Source organism: Lygodium microphyllum, chromosome 17, assembly GCF_053477565.2.
Source record: "Lygodium microphyllum isolate KBCC chromosome 17, Lygodium_microphyllum_v1.1.10, whole genome shotgun sequence".
Lineage (NCBI taxonomy): Eukaryota > Viridiplantae > Streptophyta > Polypodiopsida > Schizaeales > Lygodiaceae > Lygodium > Lygodium microphyllum.
In genome coordinates, this window is record NC_141151.1 from 103863800 (window position 1) to 103885015 (window position 21216).

The window sequence follows — 21216 nt, forward strand, 5'->3', positions numbered from 1 at the left end:
GCAAGCGACAAAAACCTTACAATTAGTAGCAAGCATTGCAATATGTATCTCGTAATTTCTTTATGTACTTGAAGATGATAAAAGATACTTCATTTTTATTATGAAAAATTCAATGCTTGCTTTAAAATTGACTATTGATTCTTGAGTATGCACGTGTGCGCATAATAAAAAGCATAGAATTAGGAATACACATTGAATCAATAAGCAAATTAAGTATGTTACAGTGAATGATCCATCTCATCTTCAATGAGATCAACCCTTGCTAAACTATCTACTTCTAGGTCTATGTTACCAAGAGGTAATGAAACAAATAAGTCTATCCCACTATCAAATGTGTTGCTATATTGCTCAATAACTTTATCAATATCATCGACAATCACATTATTGTCTTCTTCTACGTTTCCTTGAACATCCTCGCGAGGTTCATCTTGTACTATATCATACATATCATCCATTATGGTGTCATCATGCACATCATCATTAATTGTTGGATTGTCATCTGCTATCTCCATGTCCGTAATATTACCATATATTGGTTTTGAACGATTAGATATAGGGATGACATACCACCATCGGTTATTGTTTACCATTGGATGATACACAACCTGTATTTGAAAAACAAAAGCAAAAAACTTAAGTACTTATTATATTGTGTATATGTATCACATGTATACATATAAAAAAATTAGCCTTTGCATATATACCTGCTCGCATTGTTGAGGTAGTACTAATGTGTCATTCTTGTTTTGGTGAAATTTTGTAGAGTCAATGATTACAAAACCACTTGGATGATGTCTGATTGTGCAATGCTCACCATTTGTTACCACTTCTTTAAACCACTTCACATCCATTACATATATAAAGAATCGTCTAAAGTCAAGCTTCAGAACATCTTGGATCAAGCCACAATAACCTTTCATGGTACCATTGGCAGCCTTGAAGTGAGCAAGGACACCACAATCTCGGGTATTTCTCTTTTCATCTATACGTTGAGTTCGAAGATGTTTACCCTCACACCAAAGTGCATTGAATAATGTGCACTAGTAGTAAAAGATAAAAAATCAAACATGTCAATTATTTATATAAAATAAAACTTATAGAAACTAATTAATTGATAGTATGTCTCACCTTTGATAAGAAACCTCGTGCGTATTCCCACTCTTCTTGAGATATATTAATTTCCTCCTCTTTTTTCATTCTCTCCATTTTCTCATGTAACCAATCTATGTCAATATGACGTGGGAGCACATTTAGATGATCTGGAAATGAGACATTACGTCCATATCTAGTGCGAAATTCTTGTCTTTCGCTTTTTCTTCTTGCCCTTGCTTCATCATATAGTGTCACCCATTTGCTCATTACATCACTATTGAGCACACAAAAACAATTTAACTTACGAAGTTCTTCTTTTGTTAGCACTTTACTCATTCCTTTTTCTTGAGGTACTATAGAGGTCATCCTCAAGTCTTCATCATCTTTCCATAGTCGTGGTTGAGAGGGATCCACTTCAGCAAGATATTCAGAGATATAAACAAGGGATGATTGCACTAACCAACCCTCAGCCATGCTTTCCTCAGGCCGTGCTTTTTGCCTCACAAAATCTTTCAAGGTTTTCATGAAGCGCTCAAGAAAAAACATCCACCTTACATGAACTGTCCCACAAAGTGCGATCTCATCAATCAAATGTACAAGTAAATGTAATTGAGTAGTCAAAATGGATCGAGGAAAAATTTCCTCCACCAAACAAACCACCTCAACAGATAATACTCGAGCATCTTGCAACGTGTTTGGATCAATTTCCTTCGAGCTCACGTATCTGTCAAGATGTATTTGAGAATTGTTTATTTTTGTGTAGAAATTCAAAGATATATAATGAAAAAATACAATATATACACACCTCACAAGCTCTCCCATCTTGTAAATGATATCACTTACATCTTTGGAGGCACAATGGGATATGCTAGTAGGAAGTACGAACTGAATGTAAACAATATTCATAGATCAAATGATTAGTTGAGGAAAAAGTCATCATACCCCAAAGTTTACACATAGTTACTCCACTAATTACTATATTCATGGTTAGAGATACCCTTACTTGAATCATTTTGTGCCAATCATGGGACTTTAAACCATATAGTTGCTCCACACCTCTTTTCTTTTTCTTTATGAAGGCTCCCCTGAGACATCTCATACATCCTGTGGGTGTTCGAAAGATATATATTTGTTCCTTCACTATTTTTTCCTCGTTCTTTGACAACATCCAAGGTGCATGGGGTAGCTCAATCTTTCCTCTGGGTCCAATGCGTGGCTAGGCTCGTCTCATGCGACCAATGTTACGTAAATCCTCCCTTACATTAACTGAATCACGAGCCCCTATCAAGTGATCCCATAATGTAGATACAACATTTTTGAATATGTGCATGGGGTCCAACAGGTGATTGATCTTGAGTTCAGTCTAGTACGGAAGATGAAAAAATATAGAGAACCTAACAAACAAACAATATATTATGTAAACAATTCATCATGCTAAATACTTTAAAGTCAATCGAGAGAAATGCACTTCTTACCGACTCATGCCGAGTGGAGGGTGGCTATCGGCATTAATCCATCTCTCCTTCCAATCTCGAATGGTTAGAGATTGTGGAGTCATTCCATTAGTAGGAAGAACATATTTGGGATGGTCAATAGGAAGAAATCGAAGATGATTGTCGTAGATAACCTTCTTTAAACGTGCCGGCCTAGAGGAAACTAGAGAGGGACCGCAAATAGGACATGCATGATATCCTGACGTGGTTAAACTTGAAAAACAAAGTGAATTAATAAAATACAATTGATTCAATTCTTGAATTTCAAATATAGAGTTATATACATGTACCTGAACACTCTCCGTATCCTGGAAAGTCGTGCATGGTCCACAACAACATGGCCTTCAATGTGAAATCTCTAGAGGATGCAGATGCACTTGTATCTTGCACCTCAATACCTTCCCATAACATTTCTAACTCTTCAATCAAAGGCTCTAAGTAAATGTCCATGTTTTTTACCTTGTGCTTTCCAGGAATTAGAAGGGACAACATCACATGTCCCTTTTTAATTGCCATGGATGGAGGAATATTATAGTTCACCAATACCACTAGCCATACACTGTATGATGTGCTTTTGATGCCAAATGGATTGATTCCATCCATACCTAAACCAAATCTCAAATTTCTTGACTCTTCTTTGAAAACGGGCCACAAATTATCTATATATTGCCATGCGGGTGTGTCTGCAGGGATCCTCCATTTTCCATCAGTTGAACGATGACTAGCATGCCATGACATGAGCTTTCCAATAGACTTACACTTGAACATAAGTTTTATACGTGGAACAATCGAAAAATGTCCCAAAACCTTACGAGGCACATCCATTGACTTCATCTCCACTTCGTATCTTGATTCACCACAAACAGGACACTCTCATGCGAACTCATGAATCCCATGAAATAAGAGACAATCATTGACACATGCATGGATCTTGACATAATCAAGGCCTCCCAGAGATGTCAAGTAATGTCTTGCTTGCTCTCTCTTAGTTGGCAATTTGTTTCCTTTTGGAAGCATTTGTGATAATAACCTACATATATTTTTAAAAGTGAGTTAAAAAACCACCAACATATATTTCTGTCTGATTTCAAAATAGAATTAACAATTAATATTATGATTCATATATAAGCCAAACTGAATTGATACCTACTTTAATAACGCATCCAAACTAACATTACTCCATCCATAAATTGTTTGCAAGTTAAGTATCTTGAGGGACGCACGATGAACGGAGTACGTATAACCTTCATACAACAGAGTAGATGATGCTACATATAGTGGATCATCTGGCTTCATAGAGTGACCTTCTCCCTGAACCAGTTGCGAAAATAGATGGTGTACCATGTTGTCCAAAATCTCATCCTCTACGACTTGATGGGGCATTTCATGAGGGCTACTATCATGTTCGTCAGTCTCTACTCTTCTTGAAGACTCTGCCTCCTCGCATTGACGTTTTGCTGCCTCTCGACGCCCGAGAGGGAGCATCTGAGGATGTGGCACCGCATCCTGCTCAACCACAAAAGGGAGTTTCATGTATGTTGATATACAATTCTCGTAACATAGACATGCAATCTTAGTGGTAAAAAAAAAACTATGAATACCGGTGATTTTTCTCAGTCCCATTCTCCATACAAGCTTAGGTGTGACATTGCAATTCGACGTGCTCGAAAAATACACCCTCGACAACGATCACACATGCATTTAATTTTTTGTCATAGTCATGCATCTCGATTATGAAGACACAATGTTTCATCCTCACTTGAGGATGTGCTCATTGACTCACCAGCTTGCACTGCACTAGGTGATGACGACGTCGACATGATTAAACCTAATTCATGACAACATCAAAATATTTGTCATTCATATGTTTACATAAGATCTTAATTTTAAATACACAAAAATCATCATAAATACATTAAAACTTATGATAAGAATTCACTATCAAAACTTATCTCAAAAATAAAAAATTATGATAAATCCCAAATGCGCGTCTATATCCGCGTTTAACTACGCGTCTATATTCGCGACTATACTCGCGTCTATCTGAACAATAGACGCACATATACACGCGAAAATAGACGCACACGTCAAAATTCAAACCATACTTAAATCATTTCTTTTCAAACTGCGCCTTTCCTTTCCTGCGTTTTTTGCGGTTCTGAAGCTTGAGTTTAGCCGACATGCAGTCTCGCCGACATGCAGTCTCTTCATGCCTCACCTCCTCATGACTCACCTCTTCTTTCATTTCAAACACACAAGAAGGGAAAACGGAAAGCCAAGGAGAGGAAGAAAGAGAGAACAAGAAAGAGGATAACAAGAAGAAGCAGCAAGCAAGCAAACAAGCATCAAGGGAGGGTAACTTACCAAGGAGAGGAAGAAGGAGAAGGAGAAGCGCCACCACCCACCACACCAAACACCCAAGGTGAGTGTCTCTCTCTCTCTCTCTCTCTCTCTCTCTCTCTCTCTCTCTCTCTCTCTCTCTCTTTGTTTCTCTCTTCCTCTCTCTGCTCTGTCTGTGTATTTAGGATTTGTGATTCCATTATGTATTGCATTTTGTAAATCGTCAATGGCTATCGTCGGCCTAAAATTGGCCGACCGAGCACGTCTGCTAGCGCGTCTACATCTCAGTGTAGACGCAGACATAGACACGCAAAAATGTTTCCTCTCAGAGCATCTGAGGGCGCGTCTTAGAGCGCGTGTACTGACGCGTGTGCTCTGGAATGTACACGCGATGATACACGCGCTTCACAGAAGGTTGACCTGCAGTCTACACGCGATTATATACGTGTATTGACTTGGGATGCACGTCTGGCAGCGCGTCTGTGCTGCATGTTAGATGCGCAGATAGACGCACTGGACAGAAGGTGAACTCTAGAGTGCATTTGAGAGCGTGTCTAACTTGCAATGTAGACGCGAGGATACACGCGCCAGGTCTCCCAGTTCTAATATTAAACAATATATTTTTGCAATGATGAATGTGGCCAATCCTATGTTTGTGTTTATCAGTTTTCTTATTTAAGAGAAGCATTAGCACTTAAGTGTTATGCCCAATGTCTAAAGAAAGCTCTTTGAAAATGTAGGTAATATATGATTTTTTGTATGCAAATAAATTTGTCTTTTTCTTGTGTTTTTTTTTGCAGATGTCGTATCCTAGTTCATCTAGCAATGACCCAGATGTGGATCGCATGAATGATACATTGGCCTCCTTTGGCAGGGGGGTCAATGCATTTTTTGAAGGTTTTCCTAGTAGGGAAGACTTCATGGGAGAGATGACCAGACACCTTGGCCGCTCTCCCACAGCGGACGAGGTGTTCAGTGTCATGTCTGGGACGCCTCTGGCGTCTTTGCCTAGCACTACTTCCCAGACTCCACATGCAGGTACTCCACATACAGGTACTCCATATGCAGGTACTCCATTTGCAGGTACTCCACGTGCTCCACGTGCATCGACTGAAGCACAAGCATCTGCAGAAGCACGTGCATCTATAGAAACTCGTGTGTCCGGCGAGGCAGAGGGCAGTCGACAGAGAGGGAGGAGGGAGAGTCGAGGGGGAGGACGAGGGTTATGTGGGGGTTGCCTAGGAGGTGGTGAGCGATCACCCTCACCAGTAGATCATGTAGAGGAGGTTGTACGCCATTACTATAGAGTTACATATGCTGGTGGCATCTTTCATGATGATGAGGGAAGGGATGTAATGGCGTACATGAGGAGCGTCGTGCATGCGACGTATAAAGATTGTTTCATTGCCTTCAAAAATCAGAAAAGCGGCTTGTGGCAGGAGGTGTTGAGGGCAGTCCATAGGAGGTACCCAAATCCTGAGGGTCAGCGATTCTCGGATGATTGGGGACGTACAAAAGTGAGGGATATGCTTCACAACAAAAGATCCCACCTCATGACACGGGCCAAGGACTCATTGCGGAGGCTGGAGGAGGGGCGTGGAGCCTACAGCCAACCACCTATGTGCCACTGCGTAGAGTGGAAGAAAGCCAAGAAGAAAGCAGCTGAGAAAGTGAAGAGTCGCCAGCACGTAGAGGCGTGACGGATCCAAATGGAAATAATGGGATCGTTGCATTACGGATCGGGCGTGAGAGAGTCGTGGGAGGTAGAGTTTGTAAGTATATTTTGATTTCTAGTTTTTTTAAATTTATATTTCTTTCAATTCTTTATATATTTTAGTCTAATATATTGTGACGTCTAATTGTTTGTATATCTCTAAATGTTTTGCAGACTACCATCCTTGGTAGGACACCTACCCCTAGAGAGGTAGGTTACCATCGAGGCCATAACTGCGCAGCGACATGGCTTCACTTTTATGAGGAGGATCTCATCACTGAGGACCAATACAACCGGGCCATGAGGATTCGACAGCCAGAGGAGGTATGTTTTTCTTACTTTCCTATTAAAAGTATAACTAATTATAACTTTTTCTCCACCTTGTCTATGTAAGAAACCCTGATCTTTTGTGTGTGTAGGCGAACCCGGATGTGGAGCATAGCGAGGAGGGGGATAGCGATGCTAGTAGCCATGGTGGTACTAGCGAGGATGTTTCCTCTTCAGATTCGTAGAGGAGCACCATACCTCCTTATGAGGCCTTCTTTTCTTGTATATGTATGATATCTCTTTGAGCCTACTGCTTGCGGCCATGCTTTAGGTCGCAAGCACTCAAAACTTCCGTTATAAATGCTTTGATATATAATGAATACATGGATTTTTACTTTCAATTCTCGTGCCCGTAAGATACATTGTCTTTTTCCCAAATACACAATCTGATGTATGGGAGGGGGGGAAAAAAACCAGAGAGCATGTAACCACATGCTCTCTGGTTTTTTTTTCCAGTTCTGTTTTGCGCATCTATCAGCGCGTCTAAATTGCAGATAATTCACGTTTATTCGCCCGTCTATAATGCAGACTACACGCGATTCATAATTCAAATTAAAAAAAGAAATTAAATATCTTTTTTTTTAATGACTTTTTTTTTCCCGTTCGCGTCTATCAATGCTTGTAAAAGCGCGTCTACCAGCGTGTCTATATGCGGGTGTATATGTGTATCTATTGCGCGTCTATTTGCGCATGTAAATTCGTTGATACATGCGATTATAGACACGGAATGATAGACGCGCAAATAGACGGGCAGATAGACACGCCCATAAGTTTATCTCTGTATTCAAAAATCACGTCTAAATGTGCGTCTATGAGGCCTTTTTGTGGTAGTGAAGAGAGAAGAGAGAATGCACTTACCTTAAGGCTTGAAGAATTTTCTATCTTCTTCTTCTCCTTCATGACATTCCTTTTTCTCCACTCCTTTTCCTTTGTCATCATCTCCTCCTTCGCAAATGGTGCCCCATGTCTCTCTCTCTCTCAAGCTCCCTTGCTTTCATTTCAGCTCTCTTCCTCTCTCTATCTTTCTCATTCTTACTTTACTCTCGTCTATCATTGCAAAAATGTAGCACTCTACTTCAGTGCTCTTATATTCCACATTATGCCTCATTGTTGGGATCGCTAATGGTATCACAAAATGTTGCTATTAAACTGTGTATCGGTATCCGTCTATTTTCTTGTAGTGAAAAGAGAAATTAAACTTGGACTAGGTAATATAAATTGCTCTAAGTGCCAAAATGAACTAGAGATAATACCTCACATTTTCTTGAATTATAAAGCTAATAAGAGTGCTTTCATTTTTTCATAGATTCTACCTTTCTACCCTTTGAAGATTAGTTGGAAAGCAGTTTTAATTTGGAAAATTATGGGATACCCCATGTGGTCTAAAAGTGGTTAAGAAGTATCTATCTTTAGAATTCATGGCTCTATAAGAATGAAGTCATATTAAACCCCATGGCTCTATATGAAGCCTATGGGATACCCCATGTGGTCTAAAAGTGATTTAAAACAAGGTTTTTGGTGTAGGTGGAGTAGGTTAAATCCAGAATTCTACAATGGCATACGAAGTGGCTGAAGAATAAGAACATTGAAGAGCCCAAAGACAACATTACCTTCAAGAATTTTTACAAATTTCAAGATGAAAAACATTAAATGGTTCAATGTGAAGCTATGCTTGATGATCACTTTTCTCAAAAATAGGAACCAATAGTGCAGAACTTACACGGCTAAGCCATGACTAACATAATCTTAGCCGCCACCAAAATTTAGTAGTGAAATATCTAATCAAGAAATGCTCACTCAGCATAGCTAGAAACTGAGCTGCAAGGGTTATAGGCTTCCCAAGGAAAGAGATAAATCTATAGCATTTCGTATTTCTCTTTAGTATGTTCTAATGTTCCTCCAAAACGAAAGAAAAATCCTTTGATATTGACTATGATAAGTTAATCAATGAACAATGTGTCACACACTAGAGTATTCCACAAACCAAGATATTTAACTTTTGAAAATTCCGAGAGGTACACCATCTCATACGAAGTTAAAAATGTGCTAGGCAGCTAACTATTTGGAAAAATCATACAAGTCAAGCTTCTCACGCTGGATTGAGGAGAGCTTGTTCCTCTTTCTTCTGTTCATATTTCAAAATGTGTTAGGCAGTACCTATTTGGCAGAATCATATACCGTCAAGCTTCTCAGGCTGGATTGAGGAGAGCCCCTTCCTCTTTGCTTCTGTTCATATTTCAACAAGTGTTTCTTTTTGGATAAAACCGAAACTAAAGATGGAACGGAGCCAGCTAACGTTATGTGAATCAAGAGTTCCCTTTTTGGACATGCTACAAAATATAGCGGATGTAATTTGTGGCGCTTGACATGGGTTCTTCATGATGGTGGCTATAAGCAGCTGGATATTGAGCCACAAAGATATTGCTGACATCCAGCGCTAGTGGTTTTCTGCAGGTCGGACAAGAAGCGCACGGAACAGGATGCTGGGATGACACCCAGAACCACTTGTCGATGCAGGAGCTATGGAAGCCATGGCTACAGCTGGGGAGAACTCTGATGAGGTCGTCATCCTGGAAGGCGTTCAAACAGATGGCACAACCATAGTCTAGAAAACGCGCGCGACCATGGCATTCATCTGCTGCCTCACCGTGATTTGTGAAATAATTTACCGTGAGGTCGTCCTGTACTGTCCGTAGTGAGATGGCGCCCTGTGCCTGATCCGACGCAGTACTTATATTACTACGTTGAGCAGTGGCAGCGGCTGTGGCAGTGACAGACGAGAAAGGACTTGAAGGCATGGCGGATTCGACGGCCGCGATGTTCACGATGAATGTGACTGTGACCGTGGCTGGTTGAGTCCACGGAGCTGGATATTCATGGTAGACTGACGGCTGATGTTCTGGGTCATGTCGCTGCATGTGCTGCCGTTTAGTAGGCACTATCAGGGAGGTTGCTAGGACCAGAAGCCAAACACCCAGGAATATGAAGACCCTTTGAACCGTCGGATCGATGTCGAGCGTCACGTCATGATCCATTTCTGTCTCTCATGTCTGGAGCGGCCAGCCGATATTAATAATACGGATCACATATCCCAGAAGCATGGACGTCGGAATTACCCACGGTCCGACATCAACCTACAACTCACGACCTCACCTTAAAATGCCGTGCTCATTAGTGCGTTGTGCGAACAATGGCAAGCCTGCAGCCCATTTCTGCCTTCTCCAGGCACGCCACCTACTGCTCGGCGCAAGTGATCAAGGCGCCCCCGGCCAGGGCCCTGACTCTCTAGACTCCTACATGCCAGCCGACGTCTACCAGAATTCAACGCTCCTTTTGTGGAGGCTGCTGCACTTCCAACTTCAACCGGCAATTACACTGAGTGGGCGACTGTGCTGTCACATTCAAGGTGCAGGGTGCGGCCGCCGCTTGTTGCATTCAATATGGACTCGCAATACTCCAGCCTTCAGGGCAAAGATCGACAGTCCAACGGTGAGTCCGGACTCGCCCGATGCTAGCGGTCACGGCTGCGTCACGAGAGAATTCAGGCAGTCTCAACTCTCCTGTCTGGGCCTGATTTACCGGTGACGACTCACGAGTCCATCGAGGCTCACTATCGGTGTTTATGCCAACCTTTAGGTGCTCAAAATGTGTTTGAATGGGTAGATCAAGAAACATCGTGGGTAGTTCTAATCATACTAAAACTAAAGAATGTGTGGGCTACATCAACTTTCCACAAAGTTGGATGACAAAGTAGTTCATGGATTAAGTAATATGCAAATTCCTCTTTCCTATGTAAGAAAAGGACGGATTTGGAGAATTGTACAATCTTTTGTTTACTAGGGCTCTTGCTATGTGCTACTAAAGTTTCCAAAGCCAATTCCAAAGCCAATCAGGAAACCTAGAGGTATATGGCTCATTAAAACATGGAGGGCCACTTTTTTCCAACAAATTTAACGCTACTAGGAATGCTATCAATAAATTGGCATATGATATTAGCTTGAATCTCTACATTAATCTCATGATTACTTCTCTAAGTAATAAGCAAGGTTAGAAAGAAATTATCTAAATTATGGCATATTATTAGAGAGAATATAGCTCATGAAACATGGATTAACTAGAACTTAGCTTGGAACTCTAGATCTTGACTATCTTTAAATATCATCCCATCTTGGTTTGCCATTAGTAAATCTAAACAAGCATTTTTTTGCTTTATCATTATTCTTTGTGAACACCGCTTGAACAATGTCACAATGAACTCTTTATGGTATGGCTCACTTTACAAAACAATCAGAGAGTTCAAAGAAAGGCAAAAAGAAGTGACATGAAAGAGTGCAATCACCAAAGAATACTACTCTTGAATCTTCTAGCAATCAAGCCAAACACAATGACCTTGAAACGGAAGGAAATGACATTTGTTGGAGAGCCTAGCATCCTATATGGGCACACACCTTTTAGCTTGATGATGGATGAGTCTAGTGATATCAAGCTAACATAGTATATGATTGCATATGCCTCTTTTTGAGGATTATGTACATATTACTATACGCTTATGCTTGTTATAGATCTAGGATTTTAGTTTTTCACATTTATTTGAAGCAACTTCACCTTGATCTATTGACAATGATATGCTTAGGAGCAGATGGTGCATCAACTATGGTAGAAAATGTAATTGGATTGACCACTCTATACAAACATTTGAATCCATATATGACTTCCATTCATTGTGTGGCACACAAAGCTATCTTATGCCTTGTAGATGCAATAAAGAAGTCTCCTTATGCACAATGCATTGACTAATGTTGTGAGTGATAATGCAAGAACAATTAAGAAAAGCTTTAAGAGAAGCAAACTTCTTGAGGCTTTGAAGGGTGAATTTGAATGTACTATTATACACGTGAGTCGCATTCATAGTGTGTGATGTTTGAGTCATGCAACTATTGTGCACAAAGTTTGTGAATAATTCAGTCATTATTAGTGTTTTTGAAAGAACACAATACTTCTTTGTTTCAAAAAGTCAAATGTTACAAAGTTATCTATAGTCTCCATTTCTAGGAGATATGTGGGACAAGCTTGCCTACTTTAGTAGGATGTTTTAAAGTGAGATTTTCTATATAAGTATAGCTAGAAGTAGCATACTTGTAGTTTTTGGAGTTGCTAGTCTTTGATGTGAATGCAAGGACTACGGATGATACAGACTATCTCATTATTCCTAATTATGGGCCAATTGATGGCCAACTTGCTACATTCTATGCATCGATGCAAGGCAATATGCGTAGATCAATGGTTGTTCAATGAGATTTGAATGGTTTGAATATGGAAATAGCAAAAAGTGTTCACAAACTTTATGATTGCAAATTTGATGAACCATTTTCCTAATACGAATATTAGTTAATGCTTCAAAGCACTTGCATTGTATGCATTCCCTATTGGTTTGGAAGGAAATAAATATGGCTTCAAATAGATTGATACACTTTCCAAATTCTATAGGGTACAAAGGGAACTAGAGAGTGGTGAAGTACTTGATCTCACATAATTGGTATGAAAATGGGCATCATTTGAATTGAAGGTATGCCATTTAAGGGATACTTATTAATGATGCTCAAGACAAGATTTACGTATTGCATTTAAGAATATATGTACTTGATACACGAAGCATCATTTCACTTATGGTTTTGAGATTTTGTTTGTTAATTAGCATGGTTTTAGCCATATTTTAGAAAGTTATTTTTATTAGGCAGTGCCTTTAGAAAGCAAAACATATCAAACTATGCCTTTAAAAGTTAGTAACATTTTAAAATCTCCTCTAGAACTCACGATAGTAGGTATTTTGGTTGATTTATAATAATGTTTTTTGTGAGCAAATTTTAGAGGAGATCCTAAATATCCCATGATAAGAAGGTCCGTCAAATACATAGTTCAAGTATTTCAAATGTCTTCTAGTCACTATGGTTAATATCATTGCATCAATAGATCAATATTTTCTTAATTTTTTACCAGTTTTAAATAACATGACAACACACAACGATGTGGTTATACAATATAACAATTATTATAAGAGTTGTGCTTGTTTTTTTCTTGTTTCACCACTAAATAGCATGTCCTAATATTGGAAGGGTACACCATACTATTGTAAAAGTATAATCTAATGGTCCATTCAATGTCCATGAAGCTATCATATGTAACTATTCGGTATCAATACACTATAAGGGATTAGACTAGTAGATAAGAAAACTAGGCATATTTTTTGACCTATGAGAAACATACATGCTCACTCCACATCTCAAAGAAAGGCAATGAAATAAGGGTTACTATTAGTTATCTAGAGAACATGAAGTCATACTTGTCATAGCGTGTCTATGTAACAAATCCTGATCGCACATATTTGTGATACTCGAGCAAGAGGGAATCAAGGTAACTTCTATTTGGCGAGAATCTCCTCCGCAATGTGTTGAGGGATTTCCTTACATGTAGCAACTTACCCCTCCACCCCTCTATCCTACTTTTTCTTTCTCAAGAATATGTTCAAGTTGTGAATGAGACGGGTTGAGCTTACCCTTGGATTCTTTCAAAACAAAGATAAGCTCAACGCAAAGGCAAAATAGGGAGTATTTAGAAATGCCTCCCCCTGCGCGCCCTTCCCCTGGATCTTGGAAAGATGTTAAACAAGGCTGGTCACACCACTTATGTAGCACTTCTCAAAACACTTGCATATACAATGGTGGAAGTTGGAGCTATTTATGTCCTTCTCCACATGGATATCATGGAATTTGAAGGCCTCATGCTTCTCACATGTCATGATGCCAAGGCATTGAGGTGAGGCCTATTGGAGAGGAGAGAGTCAAGACTCATCACTACGATCACGATGAATCATGATCATTAACCGGATTATGCGGTTTCTTTTGTTTGCATTTCTTATAGCTATTATTTGAATTAGTATCTTGGAGTGAATTGCCTTGAAGAGGGAGAGGATGGGAGGAAGAGCAAAGAGTCAAATCTTTAGAGTCTTAAAGACTAAAGAGAGTTGGGGTGGGGAGATGATGCTTGAAGAGGGAGGGGATGGGGGCAACTTCTTGGAAGAACAATAAAGAGGGAGGGGATGGGGGAAAGAGGAGAGGGGAAGAGCAGATGATACTTAAGTAGAAGGGGATGGGAGGTTGATACTTGGAAACAAGAGGGGGGGGATGAGCCTTGTGGAGAGAGTGAGAGTGCAAACGAGCCCCAAGTCCAACACCCATCTCTTTTTGCCAAACAATACCTTGAGTCCCCACGAAATTTCATTGAAAGTGTTCTACATAACCAATTTTTATTTGATGGATGGGTGGAGAAACTATGCCTAAAATGAAGTACAAATTCAAATGATACTATATAGGAGTATATATGGTACGATTTGTATGATATGCACCTGTCCATATGTCATACGAAGGAAACTATGGTTATCAATATTAGTTGCCCCAATCAAGTTCACCAACCATATATGCTTTTTGATTGAGTACTCTTCTTCATTTTTTCCTCCACTCACTCAGTCTATCAATTCGTCATGTCATGCTATTCATGATGCCAGGAGGCATATTTCACGGTGGATTATGTGCCATGGTGGATTCCGTGAGGTTTTACGGTGGATTCCGTAAACTTTGATAACCGAGGCTCATACACAAAGTGGATTCTTTGTGCGAGAAGTTGATGGGGATGCCTATCCTTTTTGGGCATTTTGTTAATTTAGTGTGTACATGGGTGATTCCATAACGGGTGATTCCTCAAAATGCATATTAAATTAATAAACGTTTATGAGTTTAGAGTGCGCACTCGTAATAAATTAAGGTTAGGATTGATTTCTAACCAGTTGATTTATTTATGTAGCTGAAGACTGCTAGGTATTCACTTTTGTCAGTTTAATTGTATTATTTTACTAACGATTGTGAATGCTTCAATTGATGTGTAGAGATAGCAATAGTGGCGGAGGAAAGCATTGGAGGATAGCCAGTATTCGATTTATCATTTATATTTTGATGGGTGCATACCTTAGGCATGGCGCCTATATTTTGTCATGCCTATTTATTGAGGCGTTGGATATTTATTATTATTTTGTATGCGCATGGGCGCACAATTATGTTATTTCTACTTGGACATTGTATTGGGCATGCCAGACTCTTTGGGCATCGCCCGTTAGCTTTATTTCTATTCTGTGCTAAAGCAAACTCAAAAGCTAAAAGCTTGCTATTTTATAATTTGGGCTATTATTTGAGCTTGAAGATGAATAATAAATAAAATACATGCTTTGTGGAGCGCTCACACAAGGCATGGGGGGAGATTGCACCCAATTGGTCTCTTGTTCATGTCGTTCATGCTTTTTACATTGAATTTTGTGCAAAAAGTAGAGTTCTATTATTCTTGGGGACCTTCCGGCATTCACTACGCGAGCGTACAGCATCCGATCTGCGCACCATTGGTATCAGAGCGAAGCTGAGATCGAGAGCTTCCAATTGCTACCCATCTTGTGCGAAGGCGGAGCTCCTGGAACGATCGAGCTCTACGGTCAATCTCGTCACGAACGGTCAATACAGGCAGATTCCTGGCAATCAAGAACCCCTGTTTCCATCATCAGACTGCAAAGGACCGGTCTGCAGAGACGGAGGACCACTCCTACATTCTCTTCTTCAAGTCGTCAAGAACAGAGATAAGCCATATTCTTTACCAAGCTTTAAAGCTTCAATCTTTAAGTTACAAAGCTTAGTATTAAGCTTTAATAAGCTTAATATTCTAAATCTCATCTCGAGCGGCATCAGTATGTACTCGCCATGATCAAACGCAACGACAGCATGCCGCGATACCTCAAAATCGAATTGGGCTTATTAAGCCTCAAGCTACACTACTAAGCTAAGTCATTTAAGCCACAGGTCACACCAGAGCAATCAAATTCTGCAAGTTCTGCAAGTTAGATAAAGCAACTAAGTTCTGCAAGTCTTGGAACTCTGGAAGTCACATAAGTCTGGCACTCTGCAAGTCAGACAAGTCACCTGAAGTCAAAACTGACTTCTGTTCAAAACTCATAGAAGGGTTGTTCCTACGCAGAAACTCCGAACTGCAAAGTTGTTCATTGGAAGGTACTCTACGCATACGCAAGTTTGTTGAAGCATTTTCAACATACAAAGAAGGAAAAAACACAGATTTTTCGAAGATTGTGAAAGCCACACCCAAAGATATATAAGCCTTGTATTCCCGAACTTGAGCTACGCTCATCCCGCTAACTTGATTTTGAGAGTGATAGGTCTTTTGAGTTTTGCAAGATGACGGAACCACATATGGACAATTTAATGGCTGAAGGCGACCTACCTAAACCTACGATGGGGCAAAAGCTGGACTTAATTATGATGCAATTGGATGAAGAACGACGAGCTAGGCAAGCATTGCAAGTTCAACGGGCTAATTTACAAAGATCGACTACCGACAAAGAGGAACCTCAATCTGAAGATCTTATTCGACGTACCATTGATGCAACTCTCGAAGCTCAAACCATCCGTAAGGAATCAAAGATAAGTAAAAGAAATTTCAAATTCCGTACTTTCAATGGCACTCGAGAGGGAAAAACTATTCTTGCATTCATTAGTCAATTTGATGACTATTTTCATGAGGAAACCTATGTAGAAAAAGATAAAATCAAGTGTGTCACTAATCATTTAGTGGATAGAGCATCTCTTTGGTGGACTGTGGTACGCAAGAGTATAGATTGTCCCACTACCTGGGAGAATTTCAAGAAGAAGTTTATGCAGAATTTCCTTCCTCCACAATTTCATGAAAAAGCTATAAAGCAATGGGACTTTCTTCAGCAATGGGATCGTGAGCCTATTCCTCAGTACACACAGTGTTTTTGGAATGCATTACTCCAGTTACGCATGCTTGAAGTCGTACCTGAAGCGATACACAAGCGCAAGTATATGTCTGGACTCCTTGGGCATTACTACGCTGAAGTTAATATGTTCAAGCCTGCAACTCTTGAAGACGCAATTTCATTAGCTCACGACATTGAAGACAAGCTACGAGGTAGAGACATACATCCATAGCAATTCCAAGCCAATGGTAACTATGGATCTAAGCAATTCAACTCAAATTTTAGAAGATTTAATCAAGGTCGTTTTACTTCATCATCCTTCCGTAAAAATTGGGCAAAACCACCTGCTTTACCATCCAATGCCAATCAAAACCCCAAGCCTATTCCACAGCCAAATCCTAATGTCCCTAAACTTCCTACCATTGCAAATAATGTAACCAAAGCCAAGCCTATAGTATGTTATAAATGCAACCAGCCTGGACATTTAGCAGAAAATTGCCATTCGAAGACGCCACCTGTCCATATCAACTACCTTGGAGCAATGGAAGAAGACGAACATGAAGATATGCCTGATTTCACAGAAGATGAGGACGACAGTACTACTCCTTCGGATACTTTACCAGGTATGCCAACTCCACATTCTTTATTGACTATGAAATGTTTAGTGCATGGAAAGGAAAAGATTATTTTGCATGATGATGGTAGTACTCATGATTTTATTTCAGCAAAGCTAGTAAAATAATTGAAGTTACAGACTGTACCTACGCATTATCACATTAAAACAGCATTCTTAGGCACTAGGTATAATGGTACACAGAAAGTGCATGACTTAGAAATTCAAATTGGTCAATACACTGAAAGAAGAAATTTTCTAGTTGTACCACTATAGTCGAGTGACATTATTTTAGGTATGCCTTGGCGTCATCAGCATAACCCAGATATAGATTATTCCACACATTCAATTAATATTAAATTTCAAGGAAAACATATTACATTGTATAGTATGCATGCATCTAATGCTTTTCCACTGCTTTCGCATACTCAAACTAAACCTGCATTACGCAAAAGTAGTAAATCTTATCTCATTTGGGTGAATGAACTGCAAGTTAAAGAAAATCATATGCATCCTAGGCATAAAGAATTTCTTGCACATTTTAAAGACTATTTTTCCGAAGATCTACCACCTGATTTACCTCCTTCACGTCCAGAAGACCATAAAATAGATTTGATTCCAGGTACACAACCACCTTGTAAAGCACCATATAGGCATAACTAGATAGAGCAAAAAGAAATTCAAAGTCATGTTGAGGAATTACTAAATAGAGGATTGATTATACCTAGTAGTTCTCCATTTGGTGCACATGCTCTATTAGTAAAGAATAATAATAATAGAGGATTGATTAGACCTAGTAGTTCTCCATTTGGTGCACCTATTCTGTTAGTAAAGAAGAATAATAATACCTATCGTATGTGCATTGACTATCGAGCTTTAAATAAGATCACTGTAAAGAATAGGTATCCAATTCCTAGAGTTGATGACTTTATGGATAAACTGCAAGGATTTGCTATATTTAGTAAAATAGACCTTAAATCTGGTTATCATCATGTGAGACTAGATAAGTCTGACATATTCAAGACTGCATTTAGGACACAGTTTGGTCATTATGAATTTTTAGTGATGCCTTTCGGATTGACTAATGCACCTGCTACATTTAGTAGAATGATGAACCGTATATTTTTGAAATATCAGCATTTTGTAATTGTCTTCTTTGATGATATTTTGGTGTTTAGTCAAAATGAGAAAGAACATTATGAGCATTTATCATTGGTTTTCCAAATATTAAAAGATAATCAACTATATGCAAATCCGAAAAAGAGTGAGTTCTTTAAAACAAAAATTGAGTATTTAGGTCATATTGTATCATCTGATGGAATTAAAGTAGACCCTAAGAAAATAGATGCAATATTAAATTGGCCTGTACCTAAAAATGTGCATGAGTTACGATCATTCCTAGGTCTTGCTAGTTTCTATAGGAAGTTTGTGCGTAATTTTTCATTACTTGCTTTACCACTGACTAAACTTCTGAAGAAAGGTATTGTTTATCATTGGACGGATAATCAACAGAAATCCTTTGACTTATTGCAACATGCATTAACCCATGCCCCTGTTTTACAGTTGCCTGATTTTAATAGACCATTATTTTTAGTAGTGACTGATGCTAGTGGATCAGGAATATGAGCCGTACATATGCAGGACAATCATCCCATAGCCTATTCTACTTGTAAGCTGAAACCCTCTGAATTGAAATATTCCACATATGACAAAGAATTATTAGCTGTTATACAAGCCTTAAGTTAGTGGAAACACTACTTAATGGGCTCTGAATTTATGATTAAGATCGATCAGCAAAGTATTAGACATTTACTTAGCCAACCTCAAATATCTGACCGACATATCAAATGGACATCCTTTATTCAAAGTTTTCATCCTATCATTCAATATCAACCCGGTAAAGAAAATGTAGTGGCTGATGCATTAAGTAGAAGACCTACCATTCATAATATTTATGTTATATCATTTGATTCTTTGATTGCTATGAAAGATACTTATCATCAGGACATTACTTTTCATGCTGATTGGAATAAATTAGTTCAAAATAACTTGATTCCTATTGATTCACTATCTTATAATGAAGGATTTATGTTTTATGAAAAGAGATTATGTGTTACAGTTCCATTCAGATCTTTTGTTTTGAATGAGATTCATTGTCCTCCATATAAAGGTCATAGAGGTATCATATCTACTTTACGTACATTAACTAAAGATTTTTATTGGCCGTATATGGACACTGATGTATCTAACTTTGTTTCTGAATGTTTGATTTGTCAAAGAGTTAAGAGACATAATGGTAAACAGTATGGATTACTTATGCCTTTATCTATTCCATCGAGACCATGGGAACAAATTTCTATGGATTTTATTACTGGTTACCTAATACTAAATCTAACCATGATATGATTTGGACAGTAGTAGATAGGTTTAGTAAACAAGCATATTTCATTCCATGTAAGAAAACTTTAACAGCATCACAGGCAGCACAATTGTTTTTGAAAACTGTTTTTACTAACCATGGATTACCAAAAGTTATTATTTCTGATCGTGATTCTAGATTTTGTAACAACTTTTGGATTACTCTGTTTGCTAATCTAGGCACAAAAATTGATTTCTCATCTGCATTTCATCCTGAAACTAATGGACAAATAGAAGCCACTAATAGCACTATTCTAGATCTTTTACGTGCTTATACTATTTCTAAACCACAGACATGGGATATACATTTGCATTTATTACAGTTTGCATATAACAATACACCACACACATCTACAAAGAAAGCACCGTTTGAAGTGATTTATGGTTATAGATTATCTACACCTGTTGCATCTTTGTCAAATAGAATTCAGAGTACTGATGATATTGCTAGTATGCATAATACTATTTTTGATGAAGTTAAAGCCATGATTGCCAAAGCCCAGCAATCATATACCAAACAAGCCAATAAGAAAAGACAAGCAATGAATTTCAAAGTTGATGACTATGTTTGGTTGAGAATAGAAAAACGTAGACTACAAAGTGTAGATAGACACCCAGTTGTCAAATTAGCCCCTAGATTCTATGGACCATTTAGGATCATTCATAAAATTAATGACAATGCATTCAAGTTAGAATTACCATCTCACTAGAAAATTCACAACACATTTCACATTAGTTTACTAAGACCATTCACAGGCCAATTACCTGTACACCTTGTTTATGAAAACCCACATTTGTTAGAGGAAGAGACTGAAATACTTGAACCTGAAGCTATTATAGATACTGATTTTATGACCACTAGAACTGGCCGAAGATATGCTAGATATCTAGTTAAATTTAAGAACCATCCTGTAGAAGAAGCACAATGGATGCACGCTAGAGACTTAAATGCTTTCCCCACTCTGTTAGCTCCACATTGAGCTAATAGCAATTGAGGTCAATTGCTATCCCACCCCGGGGGTATGATACCAAGAGGCATATTTCACGGTGGATTCCGTGAGGTTTTACGATGGATTCCGTAAACTTTGATGACCGGGGCTCATACACAAAGTGGATTCTTTGTGCGAGAAGTTGATGGGGACGCTTGTCCTTTTCGGGCGTTTCATTAATTTAGTGTGTACATGGGTGATTCCATAGCGGGTGATTCCGCAAAATGCATATTAAATTAATAAACGTTTATGAGTTTAGAGTGCGCACTCGTAATAAATTAAGGTTAGGATTGATTTCTAACCAATTGATTTATTTATGTAGCTGAAGACTGCTAGGTATTCACTTTTGTCGGTTTAATTGTATTATTTTACTAACGATTGTGAATGCTTCAGTTGATGTGTAG

The 21216-nt window shown here is 38.8% G+C and overlaps 1 protein-coding gene across 1 annotated transcript; it reads right to left on the minus strand.

The window, feature by feature from the left end:
• Positions 1-9064: 9064 nt before the first annotated feature.
• On the minus strand, positions 9065-10244 carry LOC148022215 (uncharacterized). Its single transcript, XM_087696716.1, has one exon. It carries the CDS (start codon positions 9999-10001, stop codon positions 9297-9299), a length of 705 nt encoding a protein of 234 aa, XP_087552842.1. The 5' UTR covers positions 10002-10244; the 3' UTR covers positions 9065-9296.
• Positions 10245-21216: the final 10972 nt, after the last annotated feature.